At 43.1% G+C, this 27,733-nt stretch overlaps 1 protein-coding gene across 1 annotated transcript in view; it reads left to right on the forward strand.

Annotated features, from left to right (window-relative positions):
- The first annotated feature begins 363 nt into the window (after nt 1–363).
- TMEM192 (transmembrane protein 192) overlaps nt 364–27,733 on the forward strand; it is a 92,297-nt gene continuing 64,927 nt past the window's right edge. The window contains exon 1 of the mRNA XM_063460023.1: nt 364–465. Coding sequence (XP_063316093.1) covers nt 436–465 — 30 coding nt within the window. The 5' untranslated portion in view covers nt 364–435. The remainder of the gene's footprint in view (nt 466–27,733) is intronic.

Consider the following 27,733-nt stretch of genomic DNA (forward strand, 5'->3'; position numbering starts at 1 on the left):
GAGGCTGTGTGCAGTGATGTCAGTGAGTGAAGCTGTGTGCAGTGATGTCAGTGAGTGGATATCAGTGAGTGAGGCTGTGTGCAGTGATGTCAGTGAGTGAAGCTGTGTGCAGTGATGTCAGTGAGTGATGCAGTGTGCAGCGATATCAGTGAGTGAGGCTGTGTGCAGTGATGTCAGTGAGTGAGGCTGTGTGCAGTGATGTCAGTGAGTGAGGCTGTGTGCAGTGAGTGAGGCTGTGTGCAGTGATGTCAGTGAGTGAGGCTGTGTGCAGTGATGTCAGTGAGTGAGGCTGTGTGCAGTGATGGTCTGTCAGATTGCTATACCCGACCGTACAGGAAGTACACGTGCGGCAGTGAAGGGAAGGGGAGGGCTGGCCGCTGTGGGGAGGGATATTAGGAGCCGCTGGCAGCCCGGGCTTTCAATGTAAGCAGGAGGATGGAGAGAGGTCGCAGGCTGCTGCTCGAAGTATGTAATATGAGTGTGTGCTCACTGTAACCCACAGCCATTCCCGCCATGTCAGTGCTGTGATAGACGGAACTCAGTGTGTGTTAGGTCTGACAGCCTCCATACTGGGAGATTGCCACCTGTATGACCCGTGCCAGGGACCATTCTGTGTCTATTCCCCGATGCCCTGTTCGCACTGTGTTGTTGCTATGGTGACAGTGACCCAGTTAGAGCGCGTGGCCCGCACGGGGTCTGTATTGTAACGGTTCCTGGTTGGGGAGTTCTGGTTTGTTGTGGTCATGTGACTGGAGAGGGTTGTGTCATGTGACCGAATTGTGCAGGCTGGGAATTGGAAGTGATACTGTGCTATTCCATAAAGCGTTCGTTATCTGGAATTGTAATTTATTTTGTTTTAACTTTAACCCCTTCAGGTCCAAGGCTTTTTGTGATGCAATACATTTGTGATCTAGGCTTTTCTGGCATGTGTTCATTGTACCACAACTTCTCCAATTCAAGATCCCCCATACATAATCATATAACGTTTTTTTTATAAAGAGAAATGGTGCTTTCATGTAATACCCTATATGTAACTCCGTATTAAAACCTTAAAGGACCACTATAGGCACCCAGACCACTTCAGCTTAATGAAGTGGTCTGGGTGCCAGGTCAGGCTAGGTTTAACCCTTTTTGCTGTAAACATAGCAGTTTCAGAGAAACTGCTATGTTTACCTATGGGTTAATCCAGCTTGTAGTGGCTGTCTCATTGACAGCCGCTAGAGGCGCTTCCGTGCTTCTCACTGTGATTTTCAGTGAGAAGACGCCAGCGTCCATAGGAAAGCATTGAGAATGCTTTCCTATGGACTGGCTGTGTGCGCGGCTCTTGCCGCGGATGCGCATTCAGCCAGGGACGTCAGAAGCGGTAGGAGACTCCACAGCGCCAAGGGATTAACCCATTCCTCCCCTTTCAGCGCCACGGGAGTGGGAACCTGAGGGTGGGGGCACCCTCAGGCCACTATAGTGCCGTGAAAACAAGTTTGTTTTCCTGGCACTATAGTGGTCCTTTAAAGGAAAACTATAATGACAGGAATACAAACGTATTCCTGTCACTGTATCTGTGAAAACATAGTTGAGGCCCCCGGCTGGCCTGCCAGGAAAGTGAAAGATGATTTTTACTCCCCTTTATTGCAGTGCTGCAAGTGTCTCCTTGTATTTGGCTTCAAACCATGTTCCACTTCCTTGGTGGTCATCAAATTTGTCAATCCCAGCCAATCCAATGATTTCCCATAGGAAAGGAGTTGGAGACTATTGCGCATGCGTGGTAAAACGCCAATCCTAATCTCCTCATAGGGATGCATTGGATCGGTGCATCTCTGAAGAGTGTTCAGCTGAATGTTAGTGCTGCACAATGTGCAGCACTGACCCAGGAAGCACCTATACTGGCTATCTGAGTTACTGCCACTAGAGGTGTTCCTATGCAGTATTGTAAAATGCCTGCAGGGACATTCTATACACACCAGAACAACTACATTAAGCTGTAGTAATTCTGGTGACTATAGTGTTCCTTTAATGACGGTAGGTGTGCTATGCTACTTTGCAGGAGGTGGGCTTATGCCTTTTTAGACCTCCCTCCAGTTCGCTTTATTACCCAGGAAGTCCCCCTTGTAGACCGTGATCTGCAGCATGTGATGCAGTTACAGCCTGTCACCACAATCATTGTTTCAATGTCTCAGCCAATGTTCCTTTTTTTTTTTTTTTTTTTTTTACATTTTCCGTGCTACCCGCTATAACCCATTTAGTGCTGCTCGCAACTATTTAATCTGCAATCAGTAATTTTGTTAATTTATAGGTTAGTTGCTGGGTTTTCTGTAGGAAATTGGGAATTGTGTGTGTGTGTGTGTGTATGCAGGTAAGCAAATTAATTAGATTATCCCTTTAGTGACATATATTAAATAAATCCCCCTACAATGGCATGCTATTATATGGCGGGAGAGGCATTTGCCATTCTGGCAGGCTCAGATATTGACAATCTCGCAGACAGTGACCCTATTACAGCCTCTGACAGTGAGCCCCTAAGTAAGTCCTCAAATGATGGTTCCCCTAACACCCTCTACAAGAAAGGTGCTTAGGACGCCCAGTGCCAGAAGAAAACTGGGTACCCACAAACCTGACTTACCCAGAAATACCCCATTCATGACTATACCTGATGTATAAGTAGATGCTTGTGAGCCACTGAATTACTTTGGCCTCTTTATGTTGGACGATATATTTGAGCTGATGGTTAAGAAAACCAACTTGTTTGCCAACCATGTATCTTTCTGTGAAACTACAGTAGAAAAAAAATCCATGTGGCACCCCACTAATGTCACCTTGTAATGGGTATTGTGAAAAAGTATCAGGTCTGATTGGCACAAGCATCGCATCCTGGCTACCCCTCTTTTCCCATGTGTTATGAAGAGGGATCGCTACAAGTAAGTTCTGTGATTCCTCCATTTTAATAACGATCTATTGTTTGATCGGCTCTACAAAATTCGTCCCCTTATCCAACTCCTATCTGACACATTTTCCCAAAATTATATCCCAGGCTAATTTATTTTTATTGCTGAATCCCTTATGAAATTTTAAGGTGGACTGCTTTTGAAACAATATATCCCATCGAACTGGTCACGATATGGCAGGGCTTGACGAATTCGATTGGAAACTAGGAGCCAGCTTTTTTTTTTTTTTTTAACAAATCTTCCTTTCAATGAGAAAAATGCAATTCTTAAAGGGAAACTAGTCATCACAACCACTACAGCTTAATGTAGTTGTTTTGCTGTCTAAAGCCTGACCCTGCGTGAAGGCGCTGAATGTTTTCCATAGAGATGCATTGATTCATTGTATCTCTATGAGGAGATGCGGATTGGTGCGGCAGATCACTTGGCTGCGCATGTGCAATATTCTCCCAATGCTTTCCTATAAGAAAATGTATCTCCGCTATGGAAATGGGACCAGAAGTGGCAAAACTCGCACAACGTGAGAAAAAGGTGAGGTACCTAAACAGACACACACGTATTTTCTCATACACTTACAAAGTTTTTATTTTTATTTACTTTGGGAGAGCTAGAGTGGATCTTTACCTGGGTTCCAGTGCTACTGCTATCTAATCTTCCTGCAGTTCCTCTCTGCTCCCTGCACGCTCTCTGTAGTGATGTCAGGGCCAGAGTGAAGTCAAATTCCGGCACCCGGCATCACGTAACTGCACCCAGACTCATTGGAGTGTTCTGGGTGCAATGTCCCTGCTCCCCTTAGCTTAAAACATTTATGGGTTTAGAGAAACTGCAATGTTTTCATTGCAGTTCTTATACTGTCTCTAGTGGATGTCATCCTGACAGCCACCAGAGGTGCATACAGCAGTTTCAGGGAGCTTGACTCCATGAAACTACACTGAACCTCTGCACGCTTTGCATAAGGACATCCATCGTCAAATCCTAAAGTGTTCTTTTAAAAAGTAATGCTTTAATACAACATTGTGCAATATAGGTTTTCTTTTTTTTTATTGGAGAGGAGAAACTTAGACACGTCACTTAGTGGGAATTAATTTCTATGCATTTTATTGTAAACTTAAATTTTTTTTTTTTTTTACTCCTGCAGCTTCACAACAAGAGATGCTGTCTGCAGCTTCAGGCAAACCCCTAACTCATCAGGAGCCTCTCATTCTAATATGTGCGATCTGATCTTATTAAAATAAGAAGCAGTCCAGATGGGGTTCTGAAGTGCTTTATGTGTCTGGAGTTGATCTTTTGGGACAGTTTATAAAATTGTTAATTTTAATAGAAATCAGTACTTTTATTTCTGGGGGCTAAAACAGTCAGGGAGGTTTTCTTCTTTTGTTTGCTGCACAGAGGTAACAGAAGTGGCAAGAACACTGGGCTAGCACTCGCCTGCACTCCCTCCTTCTCAATAAACTGTACCGCAGCGCACTGAGAAGCATTGGAAAGCGGCAATTATGTGCCTCTTCACAGCTCCACCCCAGAGGCTACTCAATGAGAAGCTTCTAAGAGGTGAAAGAGAGTAGGGCTTGCTACGCTTTTGCTAAGCTGTGTTTTTATGTATCGCAAGGAAAACGTACATTCATTGGAAGCCCAGGATCTTCTGTGGCACATCCTGTTATTGAATTTAACACTCCAGTCACCAAAAATAAAAAAAGCATAAAGCCATATGCATTGATTTTTGCAAAAATGCAACAACCACTTGTCCCCTTTACTTTTTATTGTCAAGAGTGAGTGGTTGTACAAAGAAGACAATTGCAGTGGACACTTAGAGGAACACTATGGTAGGTAGATGGAGGAAACTGAACTCATCAGGTTGCCAACGTGCACCGGATCTGAGGAAGACCAAACCACACGTTCGATATATGAAATAATATAGCGATCCAGACACTCTAGGTTACAGCCAAACAAAACACAAAAACGCTTTAATGGAGCAAAAACAGCAATGATTCGACTTCACAAGCTTGACAAAGACCCGCTGGGTCGAAGCGTTGCATTTTTTGCTCCAATAAAGCTGCTTTTTTGGCTATTACCTTGAGTACCTGGACCACGATTTTATTTCATAGAGGAACACTATAGGCACCCAGACCACTTTATCATGTGGCATGTGCCCCCACTGTTAACCCTGCAGCTGAAAACATTGCTGTTCTGCAGGAATGACCATGTTTACATTGCTATGTTAACCTTCCGTAAGATAGCAGAGTAAAACTTTATTTTAGTCCTCTGGTGCAAGCATTAGCCTCCCAATGCTCCTATGAGAAAACATTGGTTGAGATCAGCCAAAAAGGCAGAGCTTGAGCAGCAGACCAGTACTTTGAAGGCTGAAAGGTACGTAAATCACTCTTTAAAATAAAAAATAAATAAAAAATTAACATTATTTTTATAACCATGGCAGCGCTGGCCTGGTCACCTAAATAACTAGGGGACTTTAACATTAGGAATACATATTTGTATTACTACCGCTATAGGGTTCCTTTTTTTTTCAATTCTTTATTTTTGACGTGCAAAATACATAGTACAATCAGGCGAGAGGTGTCCCAAAAGCAGTCCTCAGGCTTTTCCACGTGGAACATGTGGGGTACATGAATTATCAAGCACATTTTTTTTTTTATATTGTTATCAGGCGTAAACAATTGGATTTAAACATAGAGTGAAAGTATATGAGCGTTAGATCGTTGCGAAAGCCATGCTAGAGGCCACCTTAGCAGTGTCATTAGTTTTACAAAAATGCTTTCATTTTAGTATTAATAACATATTGGACTAGTCACAATGCTGTATCATACATATTCGGTGGCATAAGATATTACTGCACCTTCCAAGCACGTATGCAAAAGGTGACACTGGTAGGCATCAATACAAACATGGATTTTATATTCAGGATATCTGACGGTGTGCAATTCGTTGACAATAGTCGAGGATCATTATAATATACTTTTAGGCAATGCGTGTAAACAGGGAGGTACATGTTTAGTCTAGCATATTGTTAGGAAATTAGAGTGTTTAACGAACATTAACAACTTTAGTAGGAGGACTTAAGTTTTGCGCGGGTAAAACAAGCTCACAGGACAGGCTCAAAGAAATGCTAATAGAAGATTATGAAATGTTAAACGGTATGTTGACATTGGCATTTCGTTATAAAACATGCTAGGTATACGATTCAACTATGCTTAATAGTAGTTTGCCATGCTTAAGTAAGGAGACAATTGCGCGTTTTACATTTTTAAAATGGAAGTCTAACAGAATAACGTTAGTAACAGGTGAACCAAGACAGAGCTTATTACTCTCTATTAATCCTTACATCTATGGGGAACAGGCTTAGTCTAGTAGTTAGTCTCCCATTGCAGGGATGCTGGTTAGTACATGCTTAAATTCTTAAAAGCGACGTGTTGACTGCATGTGGATTTAAAGGCATATGGGTTAATTACAAAAGTAACGGTTAATTCACAGGGCAAAACAAACATTAAACCGTTGAGATGGACTGGGCAGATAGAGTGAAAAGGTTTGATTGTTACATCCAAGTCCCGTACTGTAAGTAGGCTTGTAGCTGGATCAAGGGCTGCTGCAATCTGTCAGCCGATGCCTTTGGTGTGCTTTAGTAGATGATCCGATGTGGGGCTCGACCCGACCCGGCTTGTCAGCTCCAAATGATGACCCTCCGTCTGGATTCCCCAACTTGATTCATGTGTGCGTTTTTGCGGTGGGCGAATAGATGTTGTGTTTTTCCGATAGCGTCGGCTTGGTCTCAGTCGTGTGTTGGAAGTCACCTCAGGACTTTGGGTCTGGTGCCTGACTCCTCTACTCCCGCTCGTGTATGCAGGTAAGTGGGGTGTTGTATGTCTCGCATTGCGTAGTCGCCTTATGTGGGTGCGGGTTCTCCGTCGGCGATGATTGTTTTCCCTTCTGTTCCGAGTGGGACACCGCCTTGTCGAGTTAAAGAAGGTGTTTGTAATGACTTGTGGAGTCGGTTTGCCCTGAGGAGGTTTAGGCCTTTTGCTGGTCGCGGCCTTGCGTACCTTCTCCTGAGATTGGGCCTGTTGCGCCGCCATCCACGCCTCTAGTCGTCGCCAGAGTTGTTGGAACGCTTTGTCTATGCGTCGTTGCGTGTAGTTTGGTGGGCCTAGTTGGACCGGTTCTGGCCCGCTCAGCCCTGGCCTCCACGAGGAGAGCTCGTCCGCCATCTTAGGCCTTACCGGTCGGGTTGATGTGGGGTTTGCTTGGTCGCTTAGTGAGTCCATGGGGCTAGCCCAGGGGGACCGGGATAACCCCCACCGGTCCAAAGGGGGGGGGTTGCAGGGCTGCCGACTTGCTTGCGGTCGCTGCCGGGTCAGTCCTGGGGGATCGGCCGACTCCCCCAGGTATCAGGCCGCCATTCCCGCTAGGCCGCATGTTCGGACAGCGTGTTTCCAAGGTGCTTAGGCCGAAATAGGGACACCCTCGGGCGCACAAATGTTGCGGTAGCAATATACTGTCTGCTCCTCTCTGTTTTATAGTCGCTGCAAGTAGGATTCGTTTGGATTGAGTTCAGATGTGCAGAAGCTGCTAGCAAACACGTCCGGCCATCTTGGCTGTCAGGCCCCGCCATAGGGTTCCTTTTTAAGTGTGAATTATTACAACAATACAATTTACTTCTTCCTCCCCTGATACTTACACTTTGTTCCTCTTTGTATAGTTTACCTCCACACGCTTTTCTTGTAGGCTAGATCAGTCTCATATGCAAATGATTAGTTGCAGATCAGACTGAATATTGTTACTATGTTGGCATTCGTGATCAAAATAATTTGAAAAGCCTTTGAGTGTGTTTTTATCATAGGCAAACTTTTAAGCAATGTGCTTTTCAGTTTGACATTGATCACATTCACGAGACAAAACTACTATATGTGCTCTTTGCAGTGCTCATTCAATCCACTTGAGGTCAGCACTTGCTAAAATGTGCATATTAGGAGTAATTACTGTATTTATATTATAATTTTATATAGTGGCAACATATTCTGCAGCGCTTTACAATTATAAAATTGGGTTATTTGACAGCAAGTAATTTACATATGGTTTATAACACAGACAAGGTGAGGAAGGCCTTGCTCAAACAAGCTTACAATCACAACACAGGGATTGAAATTGTTATATGGAAGAGAAAGGGGTCCGGAAGTGTGCAGAGTGGCCCTAACACCAGAACAATATGCTGCATCTTCCAATATCCTCTCCCTCCTTACCACTAACCAATGTGAACAAGAGATGGAGAATATGGACACTTGTGTAAAGAAATATGAATCGTGTTTCTAATTACTTGTGTAATTGGATTAATTTATATTTTCTTAACATATGGGGGCAGTACGATCGGGATGTGCTCTTCCCTGGGACAAGCATCTGAAAGAAATAAACATAAAAAGGTCCTCTCCCATTGGGTATAAAGCACTAACCTTCCAAGATCCCACAGTTCTTTTTCTTGTTCCAACAGGAACGGACGAGCATCTGAAGACTAGAAGACTGGTGAGGCACACAGGTTGATGCTTGGGGGGGGACTGACCTGATGGCCTCCTGGGTGGAGAGCTGCATGGTCCTGAGCCGATTACAGAGCCGGTAGGAGCTGCTTGTTTTTTTATGCCGGGTGCGGCTACAGCGGAACAAGTGGGCAGTCCCTAGAGGAAGCCAATCACTGCTCGAATAGGATGAGTACGCACAGCGATCGGAACTTATGTTTTTTGGCACCAAATTTAAAAAATATTTCTTATAAAAAGTTGTGCAGGTCCTACTGAGTGCATGGAGGCAACTCAGAACGGATCTCACTTGTCACCAGCCTCCCACACAGGTCAGAGGTTTTAGAGGTGAGATTTATTGGTCTTAATCTTAAAAATCTCTGCTAAGGTTTTTTAATTTAAAAAATGTAAAGATATATATATATATATTTATTTTGTTTGGGTTTTTTGCAATGTCTAGTCCTGTTTGTCCTGACAATATGGAAAAGGACAAAGTGATTGCTCCAGTGCCCCAAAAAGCTACTTATAAAACTAAGCATTTGGTATGTAGTGAATGTTCTACGCCTCTAACAGATGGCACAAAGAAAAGAATCTGCAATCAATGTTCGTCCTTAAAGCTGGAAAGATCTAAGCAACAGGATATGAAATCCATTTTTTTTTTTTTTTTTTTTTTTTTTTTTATCTTGGTTCCAGGACAACCTAGTTCAGACCTACTTCAAAAGCAAGCCCAGTGAAAACTTGTAAAAGACCTAAACGGAAAAGTTCATCTTCTAGATCTGAGTTGTCTTCTGGTGAATGCTCCACGTCTGAATTTTCAGACACTTCTAGTGATTCCTCATTGATGGAATTTGGGTTTCCCACAAGGAATTAAAAAGGTTTATCAAAGAAGTTAATATCGCCTTGCCAGAGGAAGGCAATAAAAAGGCCATGCCAAGACAGAAACATATTCTGGAATTCATGAATAGGAAATGGAAAATTCCAGAAAAGAGGGAGTTTATCTCTAGACATTTCAAACAAATATTCAAGTTACAAGAAGAAGGCAAATGGGAAGAATTGCCTTCTTTTTCTTTTTTGACATTCTTTATTTGTAGAATTTTTCAAGACAGGGAGGGAGACCGAAAAAAGAGAAGGGGGGGAGGGGAGGGTATCAAGCATCATGTTACATTGTACAGTATATGCATTAACAGTGTGTCTGATTCAATAGGAGGTCGGAAGCGATAACGGTAATACAGTTATGGCCTATGAGCAGTCAGCCTGCAGGTAGTCCGCGTGGGCGGAACTCCGTTGGAGGTCTGGGTTGTGGTTAACGTGAGTGACACATGGAGTAGGCTGGTCTGTGGTGAACAGGGGGTGTGTGGCCGTGCATCAAAGTTTGTTGGGGGGTGGTCACCCTATGTGGAGAGAGGGTTCTCGACCTGGAGTGTTGTCAGAGCACGGGCCTCGGTCAGTCGTGGCTTGTCTCGGGTATAAGGGAGGGAAAAGAGGTGAGTGGGGAATCTGGGACCAAGGACTTCCCAGTGAGATAGGGGACGGGGTGGCAGGTATAGTCGCCAAGGGACTATCGGAGGTCGAGCAAGCGGGTCAGGCCCGTCCCCGGGCGATATAGGACGTCCAGGGGTACCAGAGGAGGGCATACTTGTCCGAACGCAGGGACGCGGTCAGCATTTCCATATTGTGTATTTCCTCTACCTTGTCCACCCATTGTTTGTAGGTGGGCACTGTCTGGCTTTTCCAGTCAGTGGGATGAGGCTTTTCGCGGCAGAGAGCAGGTGTATCGTGAGTGATTTTTTTTGTACCGTTGGGTAGGTATGGGTGTGTGGTGTAGGAGCATTGGCAGTGGTTGTAGTGGAAGATCTGTTTCTGCAATTTCCTTGATCTTGGAATGTATCAGTTGCCAATACGGAACTATGCGGGGACATGACCACCAGATGTGGAGGTTGGTACCAAGGGCAGAGTTACATCTCCAGCATTCGCCAGAGGTAGTGCCATGCATGTGTCTAAGTACGTCCGGGGTCCTATACCACTGTGTGAGTAGTTTGTAGCTGACCTCTTGGTATTTATAGCTAATGGAGCACTTGTGGGTTAGGAGGAAGATTTTGTCCCACTCCTGGGTTGTCAAGCGTATACCCGTCTCCCTCTCCCATTTCTCCGTGAACCCCAGAGGGCTTTCATTGCCTAGCGATTGTAGTGTAGTGTAAAGGTGGGAAATTGCGTGTTCTAGGTGGTTTCTGTTGGTGCACAGGTGTTCGAATTCAGTCAGTTGTCTATGTATGTGATCTTTGCCTCGGAGGTTCGTGTAATATGTTTTCACCTGGTGGTAGTGGAACCTGTCTAGTGGGGTCGGTCTTTGAGTCGTTACTACGTCAGTCAGAGGTTTAAGGGCTCTGTCTTCAGTCCATTGGTGTAGGTAGATCCAGTCCGTCCGGCTGAAGTTCCTAAATGCCGAGGGGGGAAGACCCCCTGCTAGCCCCCTGCTAGATTCGGGTTGTGTGCGAGCGGGGTAAGTGGGCTTGGCGATGTGGTGAGTCGGTGCGTGTAGCGCAGCGTGCACCATACCCTAAGGGTGGCGTCGATGAGTGGGTTTTGGGTTCGGAGTTCCGCGTATGTAAGGGAGCCAAGCCATCAGTCTGGCTGGGACCGTCCCCCGAGCCTGCTGCACCTCCATGGGCACCCACCGTTTGGTACCTGAACGCGCGTGCCAGTCCACCACTCTTTGTAGGTGTGTGGCTCGGTAATATTGCTGTACGGAGGGTAGCCCGGCTCCCCCAGCCGACTTCGGTCTTTCCAGGGTGGACCTGCGTATGCGAGATGCGGAGCGGTTTATTTTTATTTTTATTTTATTTTTGTAGTGCACGTTATAACAGACAAGCTTGCGTTACCACAACAGTAGTTGCAAGCTATTCAAAAATAGAGATATTAAAACATTGGCATGTATCTGAAACATTGGCACTTTTCCCTTTTATTTTGAGGACAAGATAACATCAGGAATAAATTCAGGCTATACATGCACACTCTATATGTGGAGTAAGACAGGAAGGAAACTACACCTACATGTGTTTCACAAGTGGCAATGCTCAGGTAGAGTGTTATCTAGACATGTGATATGAGTTGAGAGATGCAGGGTATGCATATTAATTAGCGAGAATCAACATTAATATAGCCAGGCTTAGGTGTGTAATTGCTCGGTAAATGCTAGTGCTGCTGTGCTCATTCTAGGCGAGTAAAGAAGAGGACAAATAGCATAACATGCGTTTTAAGAGAAACAGGCTTAAAGTGAAAACCACTGGGGCCGAGCAGTCTGTGCTATTACATGTGTCCATGTGAGACCCGGCAGAGAGAAGTGGGTAGGGGTAAGGTATGGCTGCATGTTTCGTCCAAGAGTGTCAGTTCTTAGGTGGCATGTGTTGAGCAGTTGTCTCTTGTAAAGGCCGGTCTGTGTCTGGCTGTGGAAGACTCTGTGCTTGTATAGATTGGGCAGATGATGTCGCTTGGGACTTACAGTCCATGGCAGGTCTCTACAGCAGATCGGCATGGTGCAAGATGAAAGGGGACTACAGGCTCTTCCAGATGTCACTGGTGTACCTTTGGGTGGTAATAAGGCTTTTCTTTTTGTTGCTTGGTGGTCAGCCGAGTTAGATGCTTGGCCAGCTTGTTACATGCTTCGCGAGCCAGCTCAGTGGGCTCATAATTCCCCTCCGACTCCTGTCTCCACCAGGGAGGCGTGTATTGCGGGCAGAGGGTCCAGTGGCTCTCTTGGTCACTTTCTCTCCCCGGCTGGGGCAGTGGTGGATTCGTCGCTGTGTTCGCTGCACCGTCCTTTGTTAAGGAGTAAGGTGCTCTCAGCCGCCGCCGCCATCTTACACTGTGGGCCTTGGGCCTTTAGTCAGCTCAAGTTCGTCCCAGTGGGGACCGGGATGACCCCCCGGCCCAGAGGGGGGGGAACGAGGCAGGCAAGCGCCCAACAAGCCAGCGCGTGGGGGAGGGAGACGGGGCAGCGGCCGTCTATCCCGCTCCCCCCAGAGTAGGCCGCATCCTCCGAAGTCCCGTGCCCCCCACAGGGGGCCCGAAACTCCCGATCTTGGGGTCCACTACCTTTCCCACAGCTGTGTGAGTATTTTCAGGCTCTGTTCGAGTAAGAAAAGCTGCCTATTGTGGCTTAAAGGCCCGATTCCTCTGGAGCCCCTCCGCCATGCGACCGGTCAGCACGGCGGTCCAGCCCCGCCCCCCGGAAGAATTTCCTTTTGATATGAAAGTAGCACAACTGTCTAAAAAGACAACAATTCCAATTGGAGAAGTGTCTGGTTTAAAAGACCCAGTGGATAAAAGGGCTGAAATCTCTTGCAGACGGGCTTACCAAGCTGCAGGTTTCCAATTTAAAGCTGCAATGGCAGGAGCTTCAGTAGCTAAAGCTCAATCCTACTGGATTCAGGGATTAGAAGATTGCCTAGTGGATCAACAAGATAAGGATATGGTACACATATTCAGAAAACTTAAATTGTCTAATGATTACCTTCTAGATATAACAGAAGTAACAAAACTCTCTGCTCGTATTATGGGATTAACATCTATTTCCTGTAGAGCACTATGGCTAAAAATTATGAAAGGAGAGGAAAAGGTAGTGCCTATAGATAAAAGTACATAAACTATTAAAATGTCCAAATGAGACACTCCAAATGAAGAGGTAGATTGGTAGGGGAAGCAGCAAAATTATTATTAGTTCCTAGATCAAACACAACTTGGGATCCAATAGTGCATATAAGAAAACAGAAAGGACTCCAATGGTACACCTTCGAAGTCCTTCTTTCTGTTTTCTGTACTATTGGATCCCAACTTATGTTTGATCTAGGAACTACTATCAACAATTACTATCACCAATCTACCTCTTCATTTGGACATTTTAATATTTTATGTACTTTTAACTATAGGTGCTACCTTTCCCTCTCCTTTCATCCTTATGTTTTGTGAGGCTTGGGAGGGAACCCCATTTGTATAGGTGAACTGCCCTCTCTTGTGGTCTGTTCGCACCGATCCATTTTTTATTTTATTTTTTCACTATGGCAGAAAGCCTGGATGGCTGATACAAGTTTTGTTTTCATTGGGAAAAGAAAGATCTGAGATTTGATACCCACAAAGTTTTTAGAACCGATAGTCAAAAGATTGACGCTATAAAAGTGGGAGGAAGGATAAAAAAGTTTGTTCACAGATGGAGAGACATCACTTCAAATCTGTGGGATTTTAAATCTGGTAGAAAATAGATTCAAAACCAGATTTGCAGGCCCTTCAAAGCCGAATTTCCTAGTATCCTCCTACCAATCGAATTTAAAGAACCATGCTTTGTTTTTAGCCACTGTGATCCTATTAAAAAAAAAAAAAAAAAAAAAAAAAGGGGGTCATAGAGAGCGTTCCAAAGGCCCATCTCGTTTGTTCCTGGTCCTAAAACCAGATTTGTCGTTCCGCACCATTCTAGATCTGAAGGATATAAACCGTATGATTCCATATCACCACTTCAGAATAGAGTCCATCACATCAGTGACGCAGGTCCTGCATAGAGGAGATTTTGTGGCAACGTTGGATTTAAAAGACTCATATCTGCACATTCTCAAGAAAATACCTAAGATTTGCCATAAAGGGTTCCAAGATTCATCGTTATCAATTCAAAGCCCTACCATTTGGTCTGTCCTCAGCACCAAGGATATTTACAAACATTTTGGCACCTTTCACCGTGGTTTTGCGGAAGAAGGTATCACAATCATTCCCTACTTAGACTGGTTTGTCAAGGCAAGCTCAAGAAATGCTCTGGTATAATATATGAAATTCACTCTCCGTATCCTGAAGGAGCATCGTTGGGTCATCAATCTAGAGAAATCACAACTTCATCCAACAAGGACCATCCAATGGTCCTAGGTTTTATTACCAAGTCAAAAGACCTCTCGATCCACCTACCTCCTGTGAAGAAAAAGATTGGAGAAGAGATCAAGATAAACAAGTTGCACTATAAAAAGAGCCATGAGAGTTCTGGGACATCTCACTTCTACCATTCCAGCTGTAAAATGGGCCAGTGAGGAATCAAGACCATTACAGTGGGAAATCCTGACACAATGGTCCAAAAAAGATTTGGATTCCATAATGGAGATTTCAGAGCCTGTAAAAAATAAACTATACCGGTGGACAGAATCTCTAATCCTTTTTCTACAGGTCTGTCATTTCAACCAAAGGATTGGATCATAATCACCACCGACGCATCAGATATAGGATGGGGAGCTAATCTTCAGTACCATATTAAACAAGGCATATGGTCAGTAGAAGAAAGTTTCAAAGAATTGATGACCGTTTTTTATGCCCTTCTTCAATTCAAATCCCTCATTCTGGGAAAGTCGGTAAGAATTCAATCCGACAACCAAACTACTGTCGCATAAATCAACAAACAAGGAGGTACAAGGGTAAGAAAACTACAGATACTCTGCACAAAAATGATGTCATGGGCTCAACATCATCTAGAGGATCTGTCGGCTGTTCATATAAGGGGTATAAACAACATTATAGCAGATTATCTCAGCAGATCAAGATTGTCCCAGAACGAATGGTCCTTAAATTGTGATATTTTCTCAGATTGTGGAGACATTTGGGATGCCGGTCATAGACCTTATGGCAAGAAAGAATGCAAAGGTAGTAAGATTTGCCTCCCTCTTCAAGGCAGACTCTCCTATGGTCCTGGATGGTCTATCGATCAATTGGGACTTCAAACTTGCTTATGTGTTTCCTCCTGTAAGCTTCATTCCAAGGATTCTACAAAAAATAAGAACTGACAAGGCGTTGGTTCTAGCAGTAGTTCCATACTGGCCAAACCAAAGTTGGTTCTTAGAGTTGAGGACAATGGCTTTGAGGTCTTGGCAACTTCCACTATCAACAAATCTCCTGCAGAACTCAGGGATTCCCCTAGAAATCTTAAAGATGTTCAGATTGACAGTATGGCTGATGCAAGGCTGGTTTTACATCACAAAGGTGTTAAGGATGAAAGATGACAGCTTTTACTTAATTCCACCAGAAAATCTACTTTGGTCATTTATTTAAGAATCTGGACAAGATTTCTTTGTGGTCTTAATATGGTTATCTACACTCAAGGCTCACCTTTCCACTCTTAGCCACTTCCTGGCCAAGAATTTGGCTTCAGACCTTTTGATTCAGAGGTCCTTCAAAGCCGTAAAGCTCATCCGACCTCCTAAGAGAAATTTCTTTACTTCATGGGATTTGTCAGTTGTTCTTAAGGCCCTTTGTGAAGAACCATTCGAACCTTTGGATGAAATTTCCCTGAAGCTTTTGTCTCTTAAAAACAGCCTTTTTAGTAGCAATAACATCTGCTAAAAGAATCTGAATTCCACTATTTTCTTTCCAGACTAAGTTGTCTTACATCCAGAACAATCCTTTCTTCTGAAGGTCATCACATCTATGACTATCAATCATCCAATTGTATTGCCTTCCTTTGGTATTCCGTCAGCCTCTGAACGGGAGAAGACTTGGAATATGATAGATGTTAGAAGAGCCCTTAGAATTTATATTGATCGTTCATCTGGCTTCAGAAGATCAGATCAGACTTTTTTTTTTTTTTTTTTTTTTGGACAATTCAAAGGTCTCACAGCTTTCAAGGCTAGTCTGGCTAGATGGCTAGTAGATACCATAACATTGGCCTACACTTCCTCAAAATTCCCTTTGCCTTCGTTTAAAGCAAACTCACCTAGAGCTATGGCTACCTTGTGGGCGGAAAAAGCTAAAGCCTCTCCAGAGGATATATGCAGAGCAGATTCATGGTCTTCCTTCAACACCTTTTGTGAAGCATTATAAGCTAGACATATTCTCTGTCTCTGAAGAAGCTTTCGGGCGTAAGGTGCTTTCAGCAGTGGTTACCTAATTCCCGCCCAGATTGTTTTTTGGGGATCTCGATATATCTCTATCGTACTGCCACCTTATGTTAGGAAAAACTAAAACTAAAATACCTACAGTAGATTCCTCTTTCCTTAATATGGTGGCTGTACAAGTCTCCCCCCCCCCCCCCCTTGATAATAAATAAAATTTTTGCAGTAAGAGGTCTCTGGTGTTTTGTTACAAACTGTGGGATCTTGGAAGGTTAGTGCTTTATACCCAATGGGGCAGGATCTTTTTTACGTTCATTTCTTTCAGATGCTTGTCCCAGGGAAGAGCACACCCCTATCGTACTGCCACCATATTAACCCCTTAAGGACGGAGCCAAATGTACACGTTGTGAACGAAACAAAATGTAAACAAAACCTGGCATTTGCGCTATATGGCTGTCCAACCGTAATTCACCTTTCATATTAAATGCACCCCCCTCCCCTTATTATATATCATTTTATTCAGGGGAAACAGGGCTTTCATTTAATATCAAATATTTAGCTATGAAACATAATTTAATATGAAAAAAATAGGAGTAAATAAGAAATTTTATTAGTTCTACATGACATTTTAACTGTCAACGTCATGATACTGTTTGCTTTTACTGCAATAAAATACACATATTTGTATTCAGCAAAGTCTCACGTGTAAAACAGTACCCGCTATGTACAGGTTTTGGGAAGTTATGGGGTCAAATATAGCACGTTACATTTGAAATTGAAATTCGCCAGATTGGTTACGTTGCCTTTGGGACTTTATAGTAGCCCAGGAATGAAATTTACACCCATAATGGCATACCATTTGCAATAGTAGACAACCCAAGGTATTGCAAATGGGGTATGTCCAGTCTTTTTTAGTAGCCATTTGGTCACAAACACTGGCCAAAGTTAGCGTTAGTATTTGTTTGTGTGTGAAAAATGAAGAAAACGCCAATTGTGGCCAGTGTTTGTGACTAAGTGGCTACTATAAAGACTGGACATACCCCGTTTGCAATACCTTGGGTTGTCTACTATTGCAAATGGTATGCCATCATAGGGGTAATTTTCATTCTTTGGCTACCATAGGGTCTCAAAGGCAACGTACCCAATCTGGCAAATTTTAATGTGGGAAAAAAAAGAAACACGAGCCTTATATTTGACGCTGTAACTTTTGAAAACACCATAAAACCTGTACATGAGGGGTACTGTTGTACTCGGAAGACTTTGCTGAACACAAATATTTGTGTTTCAAAACAGTAAAGTATCGCAGCAATAATATCGTCCGTGTAAGCACTTTTACTGGCGATATCATCGTTGTAATACATTTTACTGTTTTGAAACCCTAATATTTGTGTTCAGCAAAATCCCCCGAGTAGAACAGTACCCCCCATGTACAGGTTTTATGGTGTCTTGGAAAGTTATAGGGTTAAATATTGTGCTAGCAAATTAAATTCCCTTTACTTTCGGCATGGGTTGTCAGGCAGGTCCCGCTAATTGTAATTAATTAAGATACCCAATTATGTAAAAATATTACATTAATATGTGTAAAAAAAAATTATATATATATATATATTTCGTTCTACGTGTTTTTTGATATAAATATATATATTAATATCACAATACAGTTAGAACGAAATAACACACATCTATATATTTTTTAATTTTTTATTTTTAACGTATTTACATATTTAATTTTTTTATATTATATGTAAAAATATATAGCAATAAATATATATATATATATATATTTAATCAGTATCAGTCTACGTGTAATTTGATATTAATATATATAGAATTATATATATATATATATATATATATATATATATATATATATATATATATATATTAATAGTAAAATACACCTATACAGTGTATGTGTGTGTATATATGTATGTATGTATATATATATATATATATATATATATACTTAGATCATATATATAATATATATATATATATATGATCTAAGTATATATTATTTTTGTACACTTTTAACTTTTATTTTCAGCCAGCAGGGGGACCACCTGTCATTACAGGCAGTCCCCCTGCTGGCAATACAGAAGCCAGCTATCCCTGCCATGTGATTGTGAGGTCCTCGCAAGGACCTCACTCTCACATGGCTGGGGGGGGACCGGAGGAGGAAGATCTGCCGCGGGGGGGCTCCCTGGGAGTCCCCCCAACCGCGATCGCCGGCGTGGTAAGTAAGGAAAGACCGGAGGGCGTACTATTACGCCCGGCGGCGTTTAGAGCCGTCTATAATAGGATGTAATAGTACGCCCTCCGGTCTTAAGGGGTTAAAGTGACCCTATAGTCACCAGAATTACAGCTTAATGTAGTTGTTCTGGTGAGTATAATAGCTCCCTTCAGGCATTTTCATGTAAACACTGCATTTTCAGAGAAAGGAACACCTCCAAGTGGCCACTCCTCAGATGGCCACTGCAGGGGCTTCCTGGCTCTTGCAGTCTTACTGCTCAATTGTCTGACATTTAGGAGCTACATCCCTTTGTTTATGCAGCTCTATCCACACACGCCTTCTTGTGACTTGTACTGCCTCCCTTCACACATTCTGTAAAGAGAACAAATTGCATTGCATAGTGTGTTTAAATTGGAATTTCTTCTTTCCTGCTCTGTTATTAGCCTGCTAGAGCATACAGGGGCCTTGTATGTAACAGTGTGATTAAAGTTCAAATTACACTGCAAGTAATAGGAACTTCTAAAGTAAATTTACTGTGCTATCAGATCTGATTGAAAATTAAATCATTGTTCATGAAACCTGTATCAGCCAAGGAATGTGTGATTAGGACTGTAAAGCCCACAAATGTGTCTTTAATTTTTTTTAATTTTTTTTTTTTGTTAATTACACATATGTTGAATATTCCCCGAACGCAGCAGAGCAGGGAATCCTAATTCCCACAAGTGCTCACACTTGCCACCATGCGAGAGAGCTGGTCACAAGTGTGAGCCATCGTAAAACAGGTAGGTCGCAAAACGAGTACCACCTGTATACTTTATTGATAGAGGGACACTGTCTTGGCAACAGAAATCACGTAATCTAAATTACCGTATATACTCGAGTATAAGCCGACCCGAATATAAGCCGAGGCCCCTAATTTTACCCCCCAAAACTGGGAAAACTTATTGACTCGAGTATAAGACTAGGGTGGGAAATGCAGCAGCTACTGGTACATTTCTAAATAAAATTGGATCCTAAAAAAATTATATTAATTGAATATTTATTTACAGTGTGTGTATATAATGAATGCAGTGTGTGCATATGAGTGCAGTGCGTGTATGAGTGCAGTGTGTGTATGTGTATGAGTGCAGTGTGTGTGCGTATATATTAATTGAATATTTATTTCCAGTGTGTGTATATAATGAATGCAGTGTGTGTGTGAGTGCAGTGTGTGTGTGAGTGCAGTGTGTGTGTGAGTGCAGTGTGTGTGTGTGTGAGTGCAGTGTGTGAGTGCAGTGTGTGTGTGTGTGAGTGCAGTGTGTGTGTGTGTGAGTGCAGTGTGTGTGTGTGTGAGTGCAGTGTGTGTGTGTGAGTGCAGTGTGTGTGTGTGTGAGTGCAGTGTGTGTGTGTGTGAGTGCAGTGTGTGTGATGCAGTGTGTGTGGTGCAGTGTGTGTATATGAATGAAGTGTGAGTGTGTGTGATGCAGTGTGTGTGGATGCAGTGTGTGTATGAGTGCAGTGTGTGTATGAGTGCAGTGTGTGTGTGAGTGCGGTGTGTGTGAGTGCGGTGTGTGTGAGTGCGGTGTGTGTGTATATGAATGAAGTGTGAGTGTGTGTGATGCAGTGTGTGTGTGTGTGATGCAGTGTGTGTGTGTGTGATGCAGTGTGTGTGTGTGTGATGCAGTGTGTGTGTGTGTGATGCAGTGTGTGTGTGTGATGCAGTGTGTGTGTGTGATGCAGTGTGTGTGTGTGATGCAGTGTGTGTATGAGTGCAGTGTGTGTATGAGTGCAGTGTGTGTATGAGTGCAGTGTGTGTATGAGTGCAGTGTGTGTATGAGTGCAGTGTGTGTATGAGTGCAGTGTGTGTATGAGTGCAGTGTGTGTATGAGTGCAGTGTGTGTATGAGTGCAGTGTGTGTATGAGTGCAGTGTGTGCAGTGTGTGTATGAGTGCAGTGTGTGCAGTGTGTGTATGAGTGCAGTGTGTGTGTGTGTGTGTGCAGTGTGTGTGTGAGTGCAGTGTGTGTGCAGTGTGTGTGTGCAGTGTGTGTGTGTGTGCAGTGTGTGTATATGAATGAACTGTGAGTGTGTGTGATGCAGTGTGTGTTTGTGTATGTGTTGGTGTGGGTGGGCATTTAATATATTATTAATTATTATTATTTTTATTTTTTTTATATATTTTTTTTTTGTATTATTATTTAATTATTATAATTTTTATTTTTTTTATTATATTTTTTTTCGTCCCCCCTCCCTGCTTGATACATAGCAGGGAGGGGGGCTCCTTCCCTGGTGGTCCGGTGTCATTGGTAGTTCAGTGGGGGGGAGAGGGGGGCTGGCAGAGCTGTACTTACCTTTCCTGCAGCTCCCTCCTCCTCCGCGCGGTCTGTGCAGCTCCCTCTGTCAGCTCCCAGTGTAAGTCTCGCGAGAGCCGCGGCTCTCGCGAGACTTACAGTGTGAGCTGATAGAGGAGCTGACCGGACAGCGCAGAGGAGGAGAGAGCTGACAGGAGCTGCAGGAAAGGTAAGTACAGCTCTGCCAGCCCCCCTCTCACCCCTGTCTGTATTATGGCAATGCAAATTGCCATAATACAGACTCTGACTCGAGTATAAGCCGAGTTGGGGTTTTTCAGCACAAAAAATGTGCTGAAAAACTCGGCTTATACTCGAATATATACGGTAAGTAATTTTTGGAATCCAGATGCAGACTCACTGCTCAATTCTCTTCCATTTAGGAGTTAAATCAATTTGTTTATGCAATTCTAGTCACACCTCCCTTGAATGTGACCTTCACACTTCCTGCAAAAGCGGGACATAATGTTTAAGCTTCCATTATTGCTCAGTGTGTTTAAACGTTATTTCCTGCTCTGTTAATGGCCAAACAAGAGCCTCCTGTGATGCCATTGGTCTAAAAGAATGTCCCAAAAGAAGAGAATGCAAAATAAATACATTTTTCATGCTGATTGTGTGAGCCACAGCCAGGAGAGTTGTGGCTAGAGCTGCATAAACAGAAACAAGTTCTTTAAAGGGACACTCTAGACCCCAAAAGCACTTAAGGTTGCAGAAAAGTTTGCGTGACATGTGCCATTTAAGAGGCAGCAATTGCCCAGAGCACCTGCCTTGCAAAGACTTCTTATTGAGCTGCGTTGGGAAGTATGTGATTGGAAAGCCTCAAAGTCTGGGATGGTTAGGAGGGGATTGTTTGTAAAGGCGGCAGACAAAAGAACTGCAGGTTTTGCAATCTGTTTTAGATGTAACTGCAATGGAAAAAAATGCAAAATTAAATACATAAGTTTTTTTTCTTTTCATTTAGGATAGATCTACTAACCAGTGATGTATTTATTTATTTTGCATTTAAGCAGTGGAGGTTCTTTTAACTCCTAAACAGGGCCCTAAACAGGGCGAAACGCGCGTCGGGTCCTTCCGACACCATTTCTAAACTGCAACAAGATACCCAATCGGTCCTGTCACTACTCGCTACAAATTATTCTATTTGCTCGAGATTCCCACCAAGGCATCAGGCCGTTTTTGGGTTAAGCGATCACACAGTGTATAATAATTGATAGATAGACCGTTGTCTCTAATACACTATTTGACTATACCTACTTATTCGGCTACTTTTACTTAAACGCTACTTCCCTGGTTAGCAAATAAGTTTCACCTCTGCTTTACTATTACCGATGCCCTTGAAGGCATCTTTCTGACTTTTCTCTGCTCCCTACCTCTAATACTACTATTAGAAAGTTATCTAACGATAATAGTTGGGCCACCCTTCCTAGCCGCTATCACTATATTACAATATATTACGGCTAGCAACTCCCGTTCAGCACCAAAGCTACTACGGAGCGCTCAGGTCTCTCCGACCCGGGAGACCTATATATTTACCTCCCGAGCTGCTCAATCGAGTGTCACCCGCTCAGCACCAAAGCAGCCACGGTGTGTTCAGGTCTCTCCGACCCGGGAGACCATTACTGCCTCTAGTGCTGCCCAACTGAGGGTCATATTTCCCCACAGTGTCTTACTATGGGAAATTGACATTCCATCGGGGACAAACACCCATCAGCACTGGAGAGGTTACTTACCTTAAAGTCTCTCTGAATCAGGAGACAATCAGTACCGCTTATACCGCTTTGCGAAGTAATACTTTATCTTCCACCCAGTGCCTCATTAGGGTAAACTGATACATAACCCCAGTCATTCTAATCCTGTCAGTAATTTGTTTTCTTACCGCACGAAGTACAGCAGTATCCACGCACTTATAACTCCTGTGGATAGGGTAACTGTACCGTATACTTACCACGGTATACAGGATACACACGGTTATCCCCCCCTATCGGAAGTAGCTAGTAACAGCAGCATATCTGTTCTCCGGTATACAGGATACACACGGTTATCCCCCCCTATCGGAAGTAGCTAGTAACAGCAGCATATCTGTTCTCGATAAGAGGTTTTTTCGATACCTTATTCTAATTATTCATTGGAGTATTTACCTAGTTACTAGTTCAACACGCTACACTAATTTGACACTTGTCTCTACCTATAGTGTAGCCCGATATTCTACGTGTTGACCTCCACTAGGTACTATTAGAATACATATCTGTGCACACAGGTTTTGGATCATTACACAGCCTGTGTCCACTTTTTAAGTTGTGTCTTCCCCTTTATGTCTACCCCCCCTACCTATCCATCCCGATTTTTTCTATGCTAGGAAGTCTGATTGCTAGCTGCTAGCTAACCATCACACTACTGCTATTTAAATTGGTGACTGGTTTAGTTAGGATTGTCTATTTCACTATTAAAGTATTGCTCTAATTCCCTTTTTTTTTTTTTTTTCTCTAATACACCACAATTACCCTTTACGCTTTGTGGCTCCTAACTATTTAAGAAGATCTTGTTCTTTACCTACATCCTCATATTAGGTACCTCAGAAGGACAGCCTCTTCTTCCCTTTCCACTTTATACCCCGAGGGTTACCCCCTCCCTGTCTGTCCACATTTGAAAATCTCATAGGCCAACCCATACTTCTTTTCATTTCTTTTAACTCCTAATTGGCAGAGAATGGAGCTGTGCGTCTGCAAGGGCATGAGGTAAACACCAAAACTGCTGCATGATGCAAAAATTATTTTGGTGCTTAGTGTCCCTTTAACCCCTTAACCCCTTAAGGACCAAACTTCTGGAATAAAAGGGAATCATGACATGTCACACATGTCATGTGTCCTTAAGGGGTTAAGGACACATGACATGTGTGACATGTCATGATTCCCTTTTATTTCAGAAGTTTGGTCCTTAAGGGGTTAAAAGGTCTTTTTGATGGGGACAATTTTGCATACATCTACAGCTCAATATAACAGAAGAAGTCTAATTACTAACGATGTGAAACTATTCAATAAACATACTATTGGCCTAGGTAACCTAACATGTAAAGAATGATCTAGCGATGGAACTAGGATCTTTTTGTGATTTATTTTGCTGTATTATCTTTTCTAGTTGAGCAGTAGATTATTTTCCCAAGTGTAGTTTTTATCCTCTAGTAAAAGTTCAAGGATGTTGGTATGTGTCAATATGTCCTAACTATAGTAGGCCTTAAAGGGACACTACAGGCACCCATACCACAGCTCATTGGGGTGGTCTGGTTGTAGTGTCCCTTTTGCACTTTGTACTGCAATGTTAAAACATTGCGGTTCCAGAGAAACTGGACAGCCACTGGAGGCGCTTTCTGAGAGCATTGAATCAATGCTTTTCTATGGGGGGGGGGATCTGATACTTTGGTCTAGTAACTGATGCATGAGTACCTCCTGCATCATATTTTTTTCCAACATAGGAAAGCATTGATTCAATGCTTTCCAATGGGGGAAGTTTAATACTTAGGATGTTGAAGGAGGCGCATAAGGTAAGTAAATGAAGGAGGCAGGGGGAGCCATAGTGCCAGGAATACAGCTTTGTATTCCTGGCACTTGTAGTATACCTTTTTTAATGCTGCAAGGGTGTACTGACACATCCAGTTTTGGTGTGAGCATAGTTAAATCCTTGCTAACACCAATGAGTTCCAGGTATCCATCGATGGCTACGGCCATTTTTATTGGTGTCAGACTTTTTGATGAACTGCATGCAGCACCTGTGTGAATTGCCTATATTTAGATTTTTGAATGAGCAGGGTTAAAGCCCTACTCGGACAAGGAAAGAAACACCGATATCAATGAATACCTTGGGCTCCCCTGTGTCCGCTATAGATATTTGTAGTGTCCCCAGATTGACCGATGAGCTTTATGCAGTGCTGGAAGTGATTGCCAGATAGCACTTTTTAACTCTTATTACAAAAAGCACTTTTTAACTCTTATTACAAAAATCCACGTCTGTGTGATCATGCACTTGCTGTGGTATTTGTTTTGCAGGCTTGCAAAGGGAGCCCCTCTATGTATGACTAAATCTTGACAAGGTCTGCCTGTCTCCATGCCGATTGTGATCAGTCTCTGTACTATACCAGCTGCCCAGCACCGATCACAATGTAATCTGCTGTAAAGCAGGTTCTATTAATAAGTGTACGGAATGTAATTATGAAAATGGCCAGTAGATGGCAGTCACGGACCATTCTTTGCAGTTTTAACTAGGAAACCCATCTTCTAATCTCAGAATTGATATTAGAGGGTTTCTTTAGGATTAGTGGTGGGGTTAAGCTTCGAATTTAGATTCAAGGTAGGGTTCTAGTTAGTGTAGCATTAGGGTATGGTTAAAGGTACACTGTAGGCACCTAGACTACTTCAGGTCTTTGAAGTGGTCTGGGTGCTGTGACCCTTTTGCACTTAGTGCTGCAATGTAAAACATTGCAGTTCCAAAGAACTACAATGTTTACATTGCAGCTCTAAGTCTGCCCTCTGTGGCTGTCTAACAGACGGCCACTAGAGGGCTTCCAGAATCCAAACAGACTTTTGGTCCGTTATCTGACGCTGGACATCAGATTTTCCCCATAGGAAAGCATTGAATAATACTTTCCTACGAGGAGGTCTAATGCACGTGCGGCCATCGGCGCTGGATTCAAGTAAGTGGCTGAAGGGGTTTGTTTTCCTGGCACTATAGGATCCCTTTAAGGTTAATGCCGTTTTAGAGATAGTGTAGGGTAGAGTAGGTATATGGTTAATGTAAGTATAGGGTTAGGGTTGTTATAGTGGGAGGTTGGTAAACTACCAAAAATCATTAACTACCAAAAATTACTCTAGATCAGCGTTTCCCAATAGGTTTTCCACGGAACCTTGGGGTTCCGCCAAAAATGTAAAAAATAAAATGGCTGCGAGTGAACTGTGATCTCCCTGCTCTGCTCCCTCGCGCGCACAGCAGTGATGCTTTCATTCTGGCATTACTAAGAGGCGCGCAAGGGAGCTAAGCAGGGAGATCACTGCTCCCTCGCCAGCCGCTCAGCAGCCCCACTGGACCCCAGGGACTCCATGCCAGCACTCCTAAAGGTCGGGGGGCTGGGTGGATAAAAAAAATTGTATGTGTTTTGTATGTCTGTCAAAGAGTATGTGTGCTGGACAGTGAGTGTATGTGTTTGTTTGTATTTGTGGCTGTAAAAGAGTGTGTGTGTGTGTGTGTGTGTGTCAGGGTTTGTGTCAGGGTTTGTGTATGTCACTGTGCATTTGTGAGTCAAGATGTGTGTATCTGTGTGTCAGATACATGTATGTATATATAACATACTTTGACACGCAGATACACACACACACACACACACACACACACACACACACACACAGATACACTCTGTGTGCCACTATCTGCCAGTGTGTGTATCTGTGTGTCAGATTCTCACACACACACACACACTTTGTGTCGAAGTGTGTCTATCTATGTGCTTGTGTGTCAGATATACACAAACACTCCTTGACATACAAATAAGGCGCAATTTCTTTTTTTTTTTTTCCCTGGGTAAGGGGGCGGGGGGGAGGGGTTCCACGACGTTGATACACTATGTCAAAGGGTTCCACAGGAAAAATTAATTGGGAACCCCTGCTCTAGATTGTAGATATGAGGCATGTAACACAAAATAGATTACTGTAGCAGTCATGATTGTCTTTTTTATTTTTTTATTTGCACTGTAGGTGTAATTATTATAAGCAAAAATATGGAGACATTTTGTGTTTTTTTTTTTTTTTTTAACATTTTAGTCACCCTTTATTGTTTTAGGTATACATATACAATATGAAAAGAGCCAATATAAAAAAAACACAATATAGAAAATTTGGGCACTTAAAGAGAAATCCTTAAACTTAGGTGGGGACAAGCACAAAGTCTAGGTTTTAGTTCAGATAAGGGGCAGAACCAATCCATGCATCTCTGAGGAAAGTTCAGTGTCTGCATGCAGAGGGTCAAGACACTGAACTGTGCATCACTGCCTCAGGAAGCACTTCTAGCAGCCATCTGAGGAGGGGCCAGTGAGGTTATCCCTTTGCTGTAAATGTGAAGACCCTATTTACTGCAAAAAGCCTAAAGGGAATGATTCTACTAACCAGGACAAATACAAAAAGCTGTAGTGTTCTGGTGACTATGGTATCCATTAAACCCTGTAAAGTAATTTTTGCAGTTACTTAAAACCTGCAATAATTACATTTGCAGGGTTAAGGTGCCTGTGATAATGAACCCAGGCCACTACAATGAGCTTAAGTGGTCTGGGTGTCTATAATGTCACTTTAATGTAGCTGTTCTGGTCTCTATAGCCTGTCACTGCAGGCTTTTTAATGTAAACACTGATATTTTTTTTTAGAGAAAAGTGGGATATGTCAAATAAGAGGGCTGAAATGTAAGGCCAGTGTGATGGAGAAAGACCCCTTTGACTTTGAAGGGAGTGTGGTGAAAGTATTTTAATGTTTCTTTTATGCTTCAATAATGGATCACTAACTTTTTTGTTTCTGACTAAAGAATATTTTGTCATGTTAATACATTGTACGTACCTTGGGTACCCTGGATGAAAAGAATGGACAAGCAAAGTCCCTGCAAGCAGGGATGTATTTACCGCAAGGCAAACAAGGCATTTGCCTTGGGCGGCACTTTCCAGGGGGCGGCAAAAAACGCCGCTCCCAAATACCCAGGCTAATACCCGGTTAGCCTGGCACCATTCGGCGAACTAAAAATACAGGCAGACGGGCGGTGCTGGCGAGGGAGCACTGATTAGTGAGCTCTCTGCTCAGCTCCTTTGCGGGCTGCAGAGTGATGCCGGGAGCCGGAATATGACGTCCTATATGA

The sequence above is a fragment of the Pelobates fuscus genome, chromosome 6 (genome assembly GCF_036172605.1).
Source record: "Pelobates fuscus isolate aPelFus1 chromosome 6, aPelFus1.pri, whole genome shotgun sequence".
NCBI lineage: Eukaryota > Metazoa > Chordata > Amphibia > Anura > Pelobatidae > Pelobates > Pelobates fuscus.